At 45.3% G+C, this 14,258-nt stretch overlaps 3 protein-coding genes and 1 pseudogene across 3 annotated transcripts; all 4 read left to right on the forward strand.

The window, feature by feature from the left end:
• The first annotated feature begins 57 nt into the window (after positions 1 to 57).
• LOC142908281 (uncharacterized) lies at positions 58 to 2,780 on the forward strand. Its single transcript, XM_076058759.1, has one exon. The coding sequence runs from the start codon at positions 741 to 743 to the stop codon at positions 1,566 to 1,568; it is 828 nt and encodes a 275-aa protein (XP_075914874.1). The 5' UTR covers positions 58 to 740; the 3' UTR covers positions 1,569 to 2,780.
• Positions 2,781 to 3,589: 809 nt separating this feature from the next.
• LOC142908279 (uncharacterized) lies at positions 3,590 to 6,311 on the forward strand. The gene has a single exon (XM_076058758.1). The coding sequence runs from the start codon at positions 3,897 to 3,899 to the stop codon at positions 4,998 to 5,000; it is 1,104 nt and encodes a 367-aa protein (XP_075914873.1). The 5' UTR covers positions 3,590 to 3,896; the 3' UTR covers positions 5,001 to 6,311.
• Positions 6,312 to 6,749: 438 nt separating this feature from the next.
• Positions 6,750 to 9,472, forward strand: LOC142908282 (uncharacterized). Its single transcript, XM_076058760.1, has one exon. The coding sequence runs from the start codon at positions 7,435 to 7,437 to the stop codon at positions 8,158 to 8,160; it is 726 nt and encodes a 241-aa protein (XP_075914875.1). The 5' UTR covers positions 6,750 to 7,434; the 3' UTR covers positions 8,161 to 9,472.
• A 955-nt stretch (positions 9,473 to 10,427) lies between these two features.
• On the forward strand, positions 10,428 to 11,731 carry LOC142908280 (uncharacterized; annotated as a pseudogene).
• Positions 11,732 to 14,258: the final 2,527 nt, after the last annotated feature.

Consider the following 14,258-nt stretch of genomic DNA (forward strand, 5'->3'; position numbering starts at 1 on the left):
GAGATACGCAGCCTCAGCGATGTTGATTGATCTTCAATTAATTACTTGGTGGAGTAAGGAAGCATTAATACTGAGTGGATGAAGGTGGCCAGGCATGCGTCTGGACACACCACCAACTGTTTACCATGCCAGTGTGTGACAGTGTGAAGTTTGCATTTGCAGTAAAGTCTATTAACTGTGTTGAGCACGGAGGTTGTATCAAAACAGTTTATTTTAGTTTTCCTCTGGAACTCTTTGTAAGAATGGAGTCAGGAAGTTATCACAACACACGTGCAGCTGAAGTCGGAACTGTTCATCCCAGCATTCAAGGACATCTGTGCCTGGCTTCACACCTCTAAGTTGTGATTGAACATTCATTTATGCACTTCTCCATAACACAAATAGTATTATTTTCCACACCCTTTGCTAAGTCACCTGAATTTAGCTTTTATACATATTCCTTTTGAAGCCAGACAGCCGAAATTGTCTGCTCGGAGTTTTAGGTTAACATTCATTTTGAAGATACGAGGGCTTCCAGGCACGATTGTGACATTTGCCCTCTCGCCGTAACAGCCCGTGTAATGAAATTGGGACACTTTTTCACTATATCATGAATATACGAATAAGTATAGACGTGTAAGTCACGTGTGACTGTGTATGCATTCCTCTGTGCATCGATACTGACGTGGAGATGGTGTGGATATCTTTTTTCTCTCTGCAGGTGACGCTTCCGCTGTTGCTTCCTCGACAGAATTTGTCTGATGGAGCAAAGGCACTCGGCGCAGCTCGGTGCAAAAAAGCAACAATGCGACCGTTGTGCATACAGCACGGATCGTAGTGACCATTTGACACGGCACCAGAGAACACACACAGGAGAGAAACCCTTCAAGTGCAGTGTGTGTGGGAAGGCGTTTGCACAATCATCTACACTTGTAGAACACCAGAGAACACACACGGGAGAAAAACCCTTCAAGTGCAGTGTGTGTGGGAAGGCGTTTGTACGTTCATCTAATCTTGTAGCACACCAGAGAACACACACGGGAGAGAAACCCTTCAAGTGCAGTGTGTGTGGGAAGGCGTTTGCACAGTCATCTACACTTGTAGAACACCAGAGAACACACACGGGAGAAAAACCCTTCAAGTGCAGTGTGTGTGGGAAGGCATTTGCACATTCATCAAATTTTCATGTACACCAGAGAACAGACAAGCATCAGAAGATCCACAAGGAGTGGAGTCTGAAATCATCTTGTGAAAGTCAAAGTGCCACAATGAGCCCATCCCTGATGAAACAAGAACCGGAAGAAAATCCCAGCTTGGACACTTTTAAAGGTATCGAGGTAAAATATGAAGAGGTGAAGGTGAAATATGAAGAAGTGATGGTGAAGATCGAAGAAGTGAAGGTAAAATGTGAAGATGAAGATTCAACTCCAAAATCGGACCTTCACATCGATGGAGGCAACGTGAAGCAGGAGGAGAATTCTGACTGTGAGGCAGAGCGAGGCAACTCCCAGCAGTTTGTTGAAGTGGAGGTGTGGGTGGACTTCCTCCGAGACAATACAAAGTCAAATGGAGACCCGGTAGATGTGTAAGCCAGAGACGATGTCGCTCCAATAGATGCACCTTTGTCACAGGCCTTTAATGACAAGAATGTGAAGTTGAACACTCAATTCCTAGTATCAACCTGCAGGGTAACAGTGGCCAGTCTTTGTGGACCTGTGGGTTGGGTAGATCTCTAACCAGGAGCGAATGCCAATAAGCTCCCAAGCGTTGACTATGTTATCATAATTGCATTCATATGGTGCTTGCTTTATCGCCTCTGGCAATTCGGAGTTTTGTGTCGTATCTCGTCTCAAACACTCGAAGAGCATCCCCAAGTAGCAGCTGCCCCTGTGTGGCACAAGGTGGTGGCCCTGCACCGGCCTGCATGTGGACAAGAGCCTGTCAGTAGGGGGCGATGGTTGATGTGACATCTCAGTTGTGGAGTTTGTAGGTAATGTTTAGAATTTGATACATTTTGACCCAGACGCCAACATGCAGTGGCCTACTCATTTTGAATGGTGCAATGGTATGTTGTACATACACTGTTAAGCAGACGGTGCGTATGTTTTAAAATAGCTTCTTTTTAGTACGATGTAACCTGATGAAGTATATTTCAGTGCAGTATTTCAATTTTGTTAATATTCCTGTCAATAAGTTAGAATGAATAATTGTATGATTGTGTGCGTATATGTAACATTTTGCCTATAAGGGTCAAACATTGAATAAGTGATGCTTGGACAAAGTGTGTATTTTGGAAGTAAGCTGTACAGATAACTCAGGTGAGACTCATTGTTCTGGTGATGCAGGTCAGAGGGTATTTTTCTGTTGTCAGGAAGCATCTCCCTCTGGATCAACTCATTGTTTTATTAAATAGGCAGCACACTCGGATCATTTATCAGTTACAAGGCATACCACTCAAAAGTTACACATAGAGGAGATACATTCTCTACAACACGAATTATAATTTTGTATTACGTGTTGACGTAGGTTTTGTCGAATTAGCACGAGAAATGGTCCTTGCTGATTAACGTCTGGATGTTCACAACCAAGGGTTGAAGCAAGCCTGACCGCCTGCGGCGCCCCTCACAACCATTTACGACCTTGGGCCAGGAAAGTCACGAAAAGAATTGCACACGAACGACGCCTCCACGCAAGCTCCCGATGCTCCGTTTTTGAAGTTTGAAAATGAAACAACTTTGAATTGTATTATGTTTTTGAATTAGATAATTGTATTTCTTCATTAAAAGCTTATTCATTGAAAACGATATTTCGTGTGAATTTCCTCTCGTCGTTAAGTAGATGGCCTTGCCGGGGGTTCGGTTCGATGTGGACTTTCACCTGGTTGGGATCGCGGGATCGAGATGAGGCGACACAGAGCTGGCCGTGCGACGAGACCGCCGTCCGCAGATCGAACGTCTGTCCCTGCGCCTCCGTCATTAATGCAGGGGGCGCATTGGTTTGCAACGCCTCCTGCATGAAAACTCTCTGCATGTGGAGTGGGATCCAGAGGGAAATCAACGCGACCACAGGGAGAGAGAGAGAGAGACACGCAAACTCCAAATATACAGCAAGCGTCAGGGTCGGGTTCGTACCCACGACTTCCTGTATGCCAGGAGAGGTAGTTAACATCTCACCACATGGAGAGAGAGACACGCAGCCTCAGCGATGTTGATTGATCTTTAATTACTTGGTTGAGTAAGGAAGCATTAATACTGAGTGGATGAAGGTGGCCAGGCATGCGTCTGGACACACCACCAACTGTTTACCATGCCAGTGTGTGACAGTGTGAAGTTTGCATTTTCAGTAAAGTCTATTAACTGTGTTGAGCACGGAGGTTATATCAAAACAGTTTATTTTAGTTTTCCTCTGGAACTCTTTGTAAGAATGGAGTCAGGAAGTTATCACAACACACGTGCAGCTGAAGTGGAAACTTCATCCCAGCATTCAAGGACATCTGTGCCTGGCTTCACACCTCTAAGTTGCAATTGAACATTAATTTATGCATTTCTGCATAACACAAATAGTATTATTTTCAACACCCTTTGCTATGTCAGCTGAATTTAGCTTTCATAAATGTTCCTTTTGAAGCCAGAAAGCCGAAATTGTGTGCTCGGAGTTTTGGGTTAACATTCATTTTGAAGATACGAGGGCTTCCAGGCACGATTGTGACATTTGCCCACTCATTGTGTGCCATAACAGCCCGTGTGATGAATTTGGGACGCTTTTTCACTACAACATGAATATATGAATAAGTATAGACATGTAAGTCACGTGTGACTGTGTGTATGCATTCCTCTGTGCATCGATACTGACGTGTAGATGGTGTGGATATTTTTTTTTCTCTCTGCAGCTGTCGCTTCCTCTGCAGAATTTGTCTCATGGAGCAAAGGCACTCGGCGCGGCTCGGTGCAAAAAGGCAGAAATGCGTCCGGCGTGAAAACAACCCGGATCGTACTGGAGACTTGACACGGCACCAGATAACTCGCACAGGAGATGAACCCTTCAAGTGCAGTGTGTGTGGGAAGGCGTTTACACAGTCATCAAGTCTTGTAGCACACCAGAGAACACACACGGGAGAGAAACCCTTCAAGTGTAGTGTGTGTGGGAAGGCGTTTGCACAGTCATCTACTCTTAAAAAACACCAGAGAACACACACGGGAGAAAAACCCTTCAAGTGCAGTGTTTGTGGGAAGGGGTTTGCACAGTCATCTGTTCTTGTAACACACCAGAGAACTCACACGGGAGAGAAACCCTTCAAGTGCAGTGTGTGCGGGAAGGCGTTTACAGATTCATCTGCTCTTGTAGCACACAAGAGAACACACACGGGAGAGAAACCCTTCAAGTGCAGTGTGTGTGGGAAGGCGTTTACAGATTCATCTGCTCTTGTAGCACACAAGAGAACACACACGGGAGAGAAACCCTTCAAGTGCAGTGTGTGTGGGAAGGCGTTTGCACAGTCATGTACTCTTGTAGAACACCAGAGAACACACACGGGAGAAAAACCCTTCAAGTGCAGTGTGTGTGGGAAGGCATTTGCACATTCATCAAATCTTCATGTACACCAGAGATCTCAAAAGCATCAGAAGATCCACAAGGAGTGGAGTCTGAAATCAGCTTGTGAAAGTCAAAGTGCCGCAATGAGCCCATCCCTCATGAAACAAGAACCGGAAGAAAATCCCAGCCTGGACACTTTTAAAGGTATCGAGGTAAAATATGAAGAGGTGAAGGTGAAATGTGAAGAAGTGATGATGAAGAGCGAAGTAGTGAAGGTGAAATGTGAAGAAGTGATGGTGAAGAGCGAAGAAGTGAAGGTGAAATGTGAAGAAGTGATGGTGAAGAGCGAAGAAGTGAAGGTCAAATGTGAAGAAGTGATGGTGAAGAGCGAAGAAGTGAAGGTCAAATGTGAAGATGAAGATTCAACTCCAAAATCGGACCTTCACATCGATGGAGGCAACGTGAAGCAGGAGGATAATTCTGACTGAGGCAGAGCGAGGCAACTCCCAGCAGTTCGTGGAAGTGGAAGTGTGGGTGGACTTCCTCCGAGACAATACAAAGTCAAATGGAGACCCGGTAGATGTGTAAGCTTGAGACGATGTCGCTGCAATAGATGCACCTTTGTCACAGGCCTTTAATGACAAGAATGTGAAGTTCAACACTCAATTCCTAGGATCAACCTGCAGCGTAACAGTGGCCAGTCTTTGTGGACCTGTGGGTTGGGTAGATCTCTAACCAGGAGCGAATGCCAATAAGCTCCCAAGCGTTGACTATGTTATCATAATTGCATTTATATGGTGCTTGCTTTATCGCCTCTGGCAATTCGGAGTTTTGCGTCGTATCTCGTCTCAAACACTCGAAGAGCATCCCCAAGTAGCAGCTGCCCCTGTGTGGCACAAGGTGGTGGCCCTGTACCGGCCTGCATGTGGACAAGAGCCTGTCAGTAGGGGGTGATTGTTGATGTGGCATCTCAGTTGTGGAGTTTGTAGGTAATGTTTAGAATTTGGTACATTTTGACCCAGATGCCAGCAGGCAATGGTCTACTCGTTTTGAATGACACAATAGAATGTTGTATATACATTGTTAAGCATACGGTGTGTATGTTTTAAAATAGCTTCTTGTTAGTACGATGTAACCTGATGCAGTATATTTCAGTGCAGTATTTCAGTTTTGTTAATATTCCTGTCAATAATTTAGAATTAATACTTGTCTGATTGTGTGCGTACATGTAACATTTTGCCTATGAGGGTCAAACATTGAATAAGTGATGCTTGGACAAAGTGTGTGTTTTGGAAGTAACCTGTACAGATAACTCGGGTGAGACTCATTGTTCTTGTGATACAGGTCAAAGGGTGTTTTTGTGTTTTCAGGAAGCATCTCCCTCTGGAGAAACTCATTGTTTTTTTAAATAGGCAGCACACTCGGATCATTTATCAGTTACAAGGCATACCACTCAAAAGTTACACATAGAGGAGATACATTCTCTACAACACGAATTATAATTTTGTATTACGTGTTGACGTAGGTTTTGTCGAATTAGCACGAGAAATGGGCCTTGCTGATTAACGTCTGGATGTTCACAACCGAGGGTTGGAGCAAGCCTGACCGCCTGCGGCGCCCCTCACAACCATTTACGGCCTTGGGCCAGGAAAGTCACGAAAAGAATTGGACACGAACGACGCCTCCACGCAAGCTCCCGATGCTCCGTTTTGAAGTTTGAAAATGAAACAACTTTGTACTGTATTATTTTTTTGAATTAGATAATTGTATTTCTTCATTAAAAGCTAATTCATTGAAAACGATATTTCGTGTGAATTTCCTCTCGTCGTTAAGTAGGTGGCCTTGCCGGGGGTTCGGTTCGATGCGGACTTTCACCTGGTTGGGATCGCGGGATCGAGATGAGGCGACACAGAGCTGACCGTGCGACGAGACCGCCGTCCGCAGATCGAACGTCTGTCCCTTCGCCTCCGTCATTAATGCAGGGGGCGCATTGGTTTGCAATGCCTCCTGCATGAAAACTCTCTGCATGTGGAGTGGGATCCAGAGGGAAATCAACGCGACCACGGGGAGAGAGAGACACGCAAACTCCAAATATACAGCAAGCGTCAGGGTCGGGTTCGTACCCACGACTTCCTGTATGCCAGGAGAGGTAGTTAACATCTCACCACATGGAGAGAGAGACACGCAGCCTCAGCGATGTTTATTGATCTTTAATTACTTGGTTGAGTAAGGAAGCATTAATACTGAGTGGATGAAGGTGGCCAGGCATGCGTCTGGACACACCACCAACTGTTTACCATGCCAGTGTGTGACAGTGTGAAGTTTGCATTTTCAGTAAAGTCTATTAACTGTGTTGAGCACGGAGGTTGTATCAAAACAGTTTATTTTAGTTTTCCTCTGGAACTCTTTGTAAGAATGGAGTCAGGAAGTTATCACAACACACGTGCAGCTGAAGTCGGAACTGTTCATCCCAGCATTCAAGGACATCTGTGCCTGGCTTCACACCTCTAAGTTGTGATTGAACATTCATTTATGCACTTCTCCATAACACAAATAGTATTATTTTCCACACCCTTTGCTAAGTCACCTGAATTTAGCTTTTATACATATTCCTTTTGAAGCCAGACAGCCGAAATTGTCTGCTCGGAGTTTTAGGTTAACATTCATTTTGAAGATACGAGGGCTTCCAGGCACGATTGTGACATTTGCCCTCTCATTGTGTGCCGTAACAGCCCGTGTAATGAAATTGGGACACTTTTTCACTATATCATGAATATACGAATAAGTATAGACGTGTAAGTCACGTGTGACTGTGTGTATGCATTCCTCTGTGCATCGATACTGACGTGGAGATGGTGTGGATATCTTTTTTCTCTCTGCAGGTGACGCTTCCGCTGTTGCTTCCTCGACAGAATTTGTCTGATGGAGCAAAGGCACTCGGCGCAGCTCGGTGCAAAAAAGCAACAATGCGACCGTTGTGCATACAGCACGGATCGTAGTGACCATTTGACACGGCACCAGAGAACACACACAGGAGAGAAACCCTTCAAGTGCAGTGTGTGTGGGAAGGCGTTTGCACAGTCATTTACTCTTGTAGAACACCAGAGAACACACACGGGAGAAAAACCCTTCAAGTGCAGTGTGTGTGGGAAGGCGTTTGTACGTTCATCTAATCTTGTAGCACACCAGAGAACACACACGGGAGAGAAACCCTTCAAGTGCAGTGTGTGTGGGAAGGCGTTTGCACAGTCATCTACACTTGTAGAACACCAGAGAACACACACGGGAGAAAAACCCTTCAAGTGCAGTGTGTGTGGGAAGGCATTTGCACATTCATCAAATTTTCATGTACACCAGAGAACAGACAAGCATCAGAAGATCCACAAGGAGTGGAGTCTGAAATCATCTTGTGAAAGTCAAAGTGCCACAATGAGCCCATCCCTGATGAAACAAGAACCGGAAGAAAATCCCAGCTTGGACACTTTTAAAGGTATCGAGGTAAAATATGAAGAGGTGAAGGTGAAATATGAAGAAGTGATGGTGAAGATCGAAGAAGTGAAGGTAAAATGTGAAGATGAAGATTCAACTCCAAAATCGGACCTTCACATCGATGGAGGCAACGTGAAGCAGGAGGAGAATTCTGACTGAGGCAGAGCGAGGCAACTCCCAGCAGTTTGTTGAAGTGGAGGTGTGGGTGGACTTCCTCCGAGACAATACAAAGTCAAATGGAGACCCGGTAGATGTGTAAGCCAGAGACGATGTCGCTCCAATAGATGCACCTTTGTCACAGGCCTTTAATGACAAGAATGTGAAGTTGAACACTCAATTCCTAGTATCAACCTGCAGGGTAACAGTGGCCAGTCTTTGTGGACCTGTGGGTTGGGTAGATCTCTAACCAGGAGCGAATGCCAATAAGCTCCCAAGCGTTGACTATGTTATCATAATTGCATTCATATGGTGCTTGCTTTATCGCCTCTGGCAATTCGGAGTTTTGTGTCGTATCTCGTCTCAAACACTCGAAGAGCATCCCCAAGTAGCAGCTGCCCCTGTGTGGCACAAGGTGGTGGCCCTGCACCGGCCTGCATGTGGACAAGAGCCTGTCAGTAGGGGGCGATGGTTGATATGCCATCTCAGTTGTGGAGTTTGTAGGTAATGTTTAGAATTTGATACATTTTGACCCAGACGCCAACATGCAGTGGCCTACTCATTTTGAATGGTGCAATGGTATGTTGTACATACACTGTTAAGCAGACGGTGCGTATGTTTTAAAATAGCTTCTTTTTAGTACGATGTAACCTGATGAAGTATATTTCAGTGCAGTATTTCAATTTTGTTAATATTCCTGTCAATAAGTTAGAATGAATAATTGTATGATTGTGTGCGTATATGTAACATTTTGCCTATAAGGGTCAAACATTGAATAAGTGATGCTTGGACAAAGTGTGTATTTTGGAAGTAAGCTGTACAGATAACTCAGGTGAGACTCATTGTTCTTGTGATACAGGTCAAAGGGTATTTTTCTGTTGTCAGGAAGCATCTCCCTCTGGATCAACTCATTGTTTTATTAAATAGGCAGCACACTCGGATCATTTATCAGTTACAAGGCATACCACTCAAAAGTTACACATAGAGGAGATACATTCTCTACAACACGAATTATAATTTTGTATTACGTGTTGACGTAGGTTTTGTCGAATTAGAACAAAAAATGGTCCTTGCTGATTAACGTCTGGATGTTCACAACCGAGGCATGAAGCAAGCCTGACCGCCTGCGGCGCCCCTCACAACCATTTACGGCCTTGGGCCAGGAAAGTCACGAAAAGAATTGCACACGAACGACGCCTCCACGCAAGCTCCCGATGCTCCGTTTTTGAAGTTTGAAAATGAAACAACTTTGAATTGTATTATTTTTTTGAATTAGATAATTGTATTTCTTCATTAAAAGCTTATTCATTGAAAACGATATTTCGTGTGAATTTCCTCTCGTCGTTAAGTAGATGGCCTTGCCGGGGGTTCGGTTCGATGCGGACTTTCACCTGGTTGGGATCGCGGGATCGAGATGAGGCGACACAGAGCTGGCCGTGCGACGAGACCGCCGTCCGCAGATCGAACGTCTGTCCCTTCGCCTCCGTCATTAATGCAGGGGGCGCATTGGTTTGCAACGCCTCCTGCATGAAAACTCTCTGCATGTGGAGTGGGATCCAGAGGGAAATCAACGCAACCACAGGGAGAGAGAGAGACATGAATACTCCAAATATACAGCAAGCGTCAGGGTCGGGTTCGTACCCACGACTTCCTGTATGCCAGGAGAGGTAGTTAACATCTCACCACATGGAGAGAGAGACACGCAGCCTCAGCGATGTTGATTGATCTTCAATTAATTACTTGGAGTAAGGAAGCATTAATACTGAGTGGATGAAGGTGGCCAGGCATGCGTCTGGACACACCACCAACTGTTTACCATGCCAGTGTGTGACATTGTGAAGTTTCCATTTTCAGTAAAGTCTATTAACTGTATTGAGCACGGAGGTTGTATCAAAACAGTTTATTTTAGTTTTCCTCTGGAACTCTTTGTAAGAATGGAGTCAGGAAGTTATCACAGCACACGTGCAACTTAAGTCGGAACTGTTCATCCCAGCATTCAAGGACATCTGTGCCTGGCTTCACACCTCTAAGTTGTGATTGAACATTCATTTATGCACTTCTGCATAACACGTAGTATTATTTTCCACACCCTTTGCTATGTCACCTGAATTTAGCTTTTATACATATTCCTTTTGAAGCCAGACAGCCGAAATTGTGTTCTCGGAGTTTTGGGTTAACATTCATTTTGAAGATACGAGGGCTTCCAGGCACGTTTATGACCATTAGCCCTCTCGTGTGCCATAACAGCCCGTGTGATGAATTTGGGACACTTTTTCACTATATCATGAATATATAGACGTGTAAGTCATGTGTTACTGTGTGTATGCATTCCTCTGTGCATCGATACTGACGTGTAGATTGTGTGGATATTTTGTTTCTGTCTGCAGCTGACGCTTCCTCTGTTGCTTCCTCTGCAGAATTGGTCTGATGGAGCAAAGGCACTCGGCGCAGCTCGGTGCAAAAAGGCATCAATGCGACCGTTGTGCATACAGCACGGATCGTACTGGACATTTGACACGGCACAAGAGACTCACACAGGAGAGAAACCCTTCAAGTGCAGTGTGTGTGGGAAGGCGTTTGCACAATCATGTACTCTTAAAAAACACCAGAGAACACACATGGGAGAGAAACCCTTCTTGTGCTGTGTGTGTGGGAAGGTGTTTACACGTTCATCTACTCTTGTAGAACACCAGAGAACACACACGGGAGAGAAACCCTTCAAGTGCAGTGTGTGTGGGAAGGCGTTTACACATTCATTTACTCTTGTAACACACCAGAGAACACACATGGGAGAGAAACCCTTCTTGTGCAGTGTGTGTGGGAAGGCGTTTGCACGTTCATCTACTCTTAAAAAACACCAGAGAACACACACGGGAGAGAAACCCTTCAAGTGCAGTGTGTGTGGGAAGGCGTTTGAACAGTCATCTACTCTTAAAAAACACCAGAGAACACACACGGGAGAAAAACCCTTCAAGTGCAGTGTGTGTGGAAAGGCATTTGCACATTCATCAAATCTTCATGTACACCAGAGATCTCAAAAGCAGCAGAAGATCCACAAGGAGTGGAGTCTAAAATCATCTTGTGAAAGTCAAAGTGCCGCAATGAGCCCATCCCTCATGAAACAAGAACCGGAAGAAAATCCCAGCCTGGACACTTTTAAAGGGATCGAGGTGAAACATGAAGAGGTGAAGGTGAAATGTGAAAAAGTAACGATGAAGAGCGAATTAGTGAAGGTGAAATGTGAAGAAGTGATGGTGAAGAGCGAAGAAGTGAAGGTAAAATATGAAGATGAAAATTCTACTCCAAAATCGGACCTTCACATCGATGGAGGCAACGTGAAGCAGGAGGAGAATTCTGACTGTGAGGCAGAGCGAGGCAACTCCCAGCAGTTTGTGGAAGTGGAAGTGTGGGTGGACTTCCTGCGAGACAATACAAAATCAAATGGAGACCCGGTAGATGTGTAAGCCAGAGACGATGTCTCTCCAATAGATGCACCTTTGTCACAGGCCTTTAATGACAAGAATGTGAAGTTGAACACTCAATTCCTATGTGCAACCTGCAGCGTAACAGTGCCAGTCTTTGTGGACCTGTGGGTTGGGTAGATCTCTAACCAGGAGCGAAAGCCAATAAGCTCCCAAGCATTCACTAGAGTCTATTAATTCCATTTATATGGTGCTTGCTTAATCGCCTCTGGCAATTCGGAGTTTTGTGTCGTATCTCGTCTCAAACACTCGAAGAGCATCCCCAAGTAGCAGCTGCCCCTGTGTGGCACAAGGTGGTGGCCCTGCACCGGCCTGCATGTGGACAAGAGCCTGTCAGTAGGGGGCGATGTTTGATGTGGCATCTCAGTTGTGGAGTTTGTAGGTAATGTTTAGAATTTGATACATTTTAACCCAAACGCCAGCATCCAATGGCCTACTCGTTTTGAATGGCGCAATAGTATGTTGTACATTAATTGTAAAGCAGACGGTACGTATTTTTTTTAAATAGCTTATTGTTAATGCGATGTAACCTTATGCAGTATATTTCACTGCAGTAATTCATTTTTGTTCATATGCCTGTCAATAATTTATAATGAATACTTGTCTGATTGTGTGCGTACATAAAACATTTTGTCTATAAGGGTCAAACATTGATTAAGTGATGTTAGGACAAAGTGTGTCTTTTGGAAGTAACCTGTACAGATAACTCGGGTGAGACTCATTGTTCTTGTGATACAGGTCAAAGGGTGTTTTTGTGTTTTCAGGAAGCATCTCCCTCTGGAGCAACTCATTGCCTTTGAAATAGGGAGCACACTCGGATCATTAATCAGTTACACGTAGAGGAGATACATTCTCTACAACACGAATTATAGTTTTGTATTACGTGTTGACGTAGATTTTGTCTAACTAGGTCTAGAAATGCTCTTTGCTGATTAACGTCTGGATGTCCGAAACTATCGGTTGAAGCAGCCCGGCTGCTGTTGAGACGCTGTGCACCAATAAGGGTCCACAGGTGGCTTGCACTGAATCAATAATGCACTCTCAGAAGGCTATGCTAGTCATAGTTTGTGTAAAACATTCCTTTGTTTCGTGGAGAGATCGATAAATGAAAGATGTCGTGTCTGCTGATCTGCTTCATAGCAAGGAAGTAATTTAAGAGACTACATTTGAAATTCATTTTTGGTACAGATTTGTATTCGGTTACAAGGCAGAGCACATCTAGTAGATACATTCTGCACAACAACACTCATTAGAATTTTGCATGACGTCTTATATGTTGGTGAATTAGCACAAGAAATGGTCCATGCTGATTAACGTCTGGAAGTTCACAACCAAAGGTTGAAGCCTGACCGCCTGCGTCGCCTCTCAACTATTGACGGCCTTGGGCCAGGAAAGTCACGAAAAAAATTTAACACGAACGACGCCTCCACGCAGGCTCCCGATGCTCCGTTTTGAAGTTTGAAAATGAAAAAACTTTGAATTGTATTATGTTTTGAGTTACATAATTTTATTTCGTCATTAAAAGCTTATTCATTGAAAACGATTTTTCGTGTGAATTTTCTCTCGTCATTAAGTAGATGGCCTTGCCGGGGGTTCGGTTCGATGCGGACTTTCACCTGGTTGGGATCGCGGGATCGAGATGAGGCGACACAGAGCTGGCCGTGCGAGAAGATTCCAACGCGATTGAACGTCTGTCCCTGCGCCTCCGTCGTTCATGCAGGGGGTCCGTATGTTTGCAGCGTCCCCTGCAGGAACACTATGGAAGGTGCAGCGTTAGTCACGAAGTTGTGTGTAAGCGCCATAACAAGGTGCTGTAAGCTGACCTGCCACTACGTTTACGGGTCAACAGGGGGCAGCCGAGAGATAGCGAGGTGCGTAGGGGTCGACCAAAGGTTAAACCCCCGGCCCCCCCGTGACCGGAGACTTACACCCCTGACCCCCCCCACCCGTCCCTAAGGCCCCTTAAGATAAGACCTTCCAGAAGGTTCTGGGAGGGGGGTGTGGGTCAGGAGGGGAGGGGTGACCCCGACCTGGGGATAAAAGGCCGGCCCTCTGGATGGGCCGGGCAGTGTTCACCAACTCAATCCTGAAGACCTGAAGACTGGACCAGCACCCGGGGACCCTCAACCGAGGCTCTAGCCAGAGCCGGGTTGTAGCGGACCAGAGGTGAGCTCCCGTACCCTGGCTGGGACGGGTCGTCCAGTCTTCCCTTAACGCCGGGCTAAGGGACCCGTGGGTAGCAGAGCCCGGAGTGTGCAGGCTGCGATAGAAGGGAGGCTGTCACTCCCGGAGGCTATCGTTGTGGAAGGGGCCGTACCCCTTTGTGTTACAGTAGTGTGTAGAGCCGAGTTCGAAAGAGTTGTTATAATAAACACGTTGCCTCAACCAGACGTCTCCGTGTGATTAGTTACGGACACAACACTTATATTAAAGAGTATACTATGAGACCTTTGCCAGTAGCAAGATATAGTAATAGGTTTTTACCCTTTAATCTGGGACAAAAACTGACACCTATATACAAGGGATCATGTGTGACATAACCACAACACAAGCAGTCTGCTTGTGTTGTGGTTATATCTTGCTACTGGCAAAGGAGGTCTCAGTCTAAATGCTTACCCC

This window comes from Petromyzon marinus, assembly GCF_048934315.1.
Source record: "Petromyzon marinus isolate PM22_M1 ecotype Great Lakes invasive population chromosome 78 unlocalized genomic scaffold, UKy_Petmar_22M1.pri1.0 chr78_unloc.1, whole genome shotgun sequence".
Classification (NCBI taxonomy): Eukaryota; Metazoa; Chordata; class Hyperoartia; order Petromyzontiformes; family Petromyzontidae; genus Petromyzon; species Petromyzon marinus.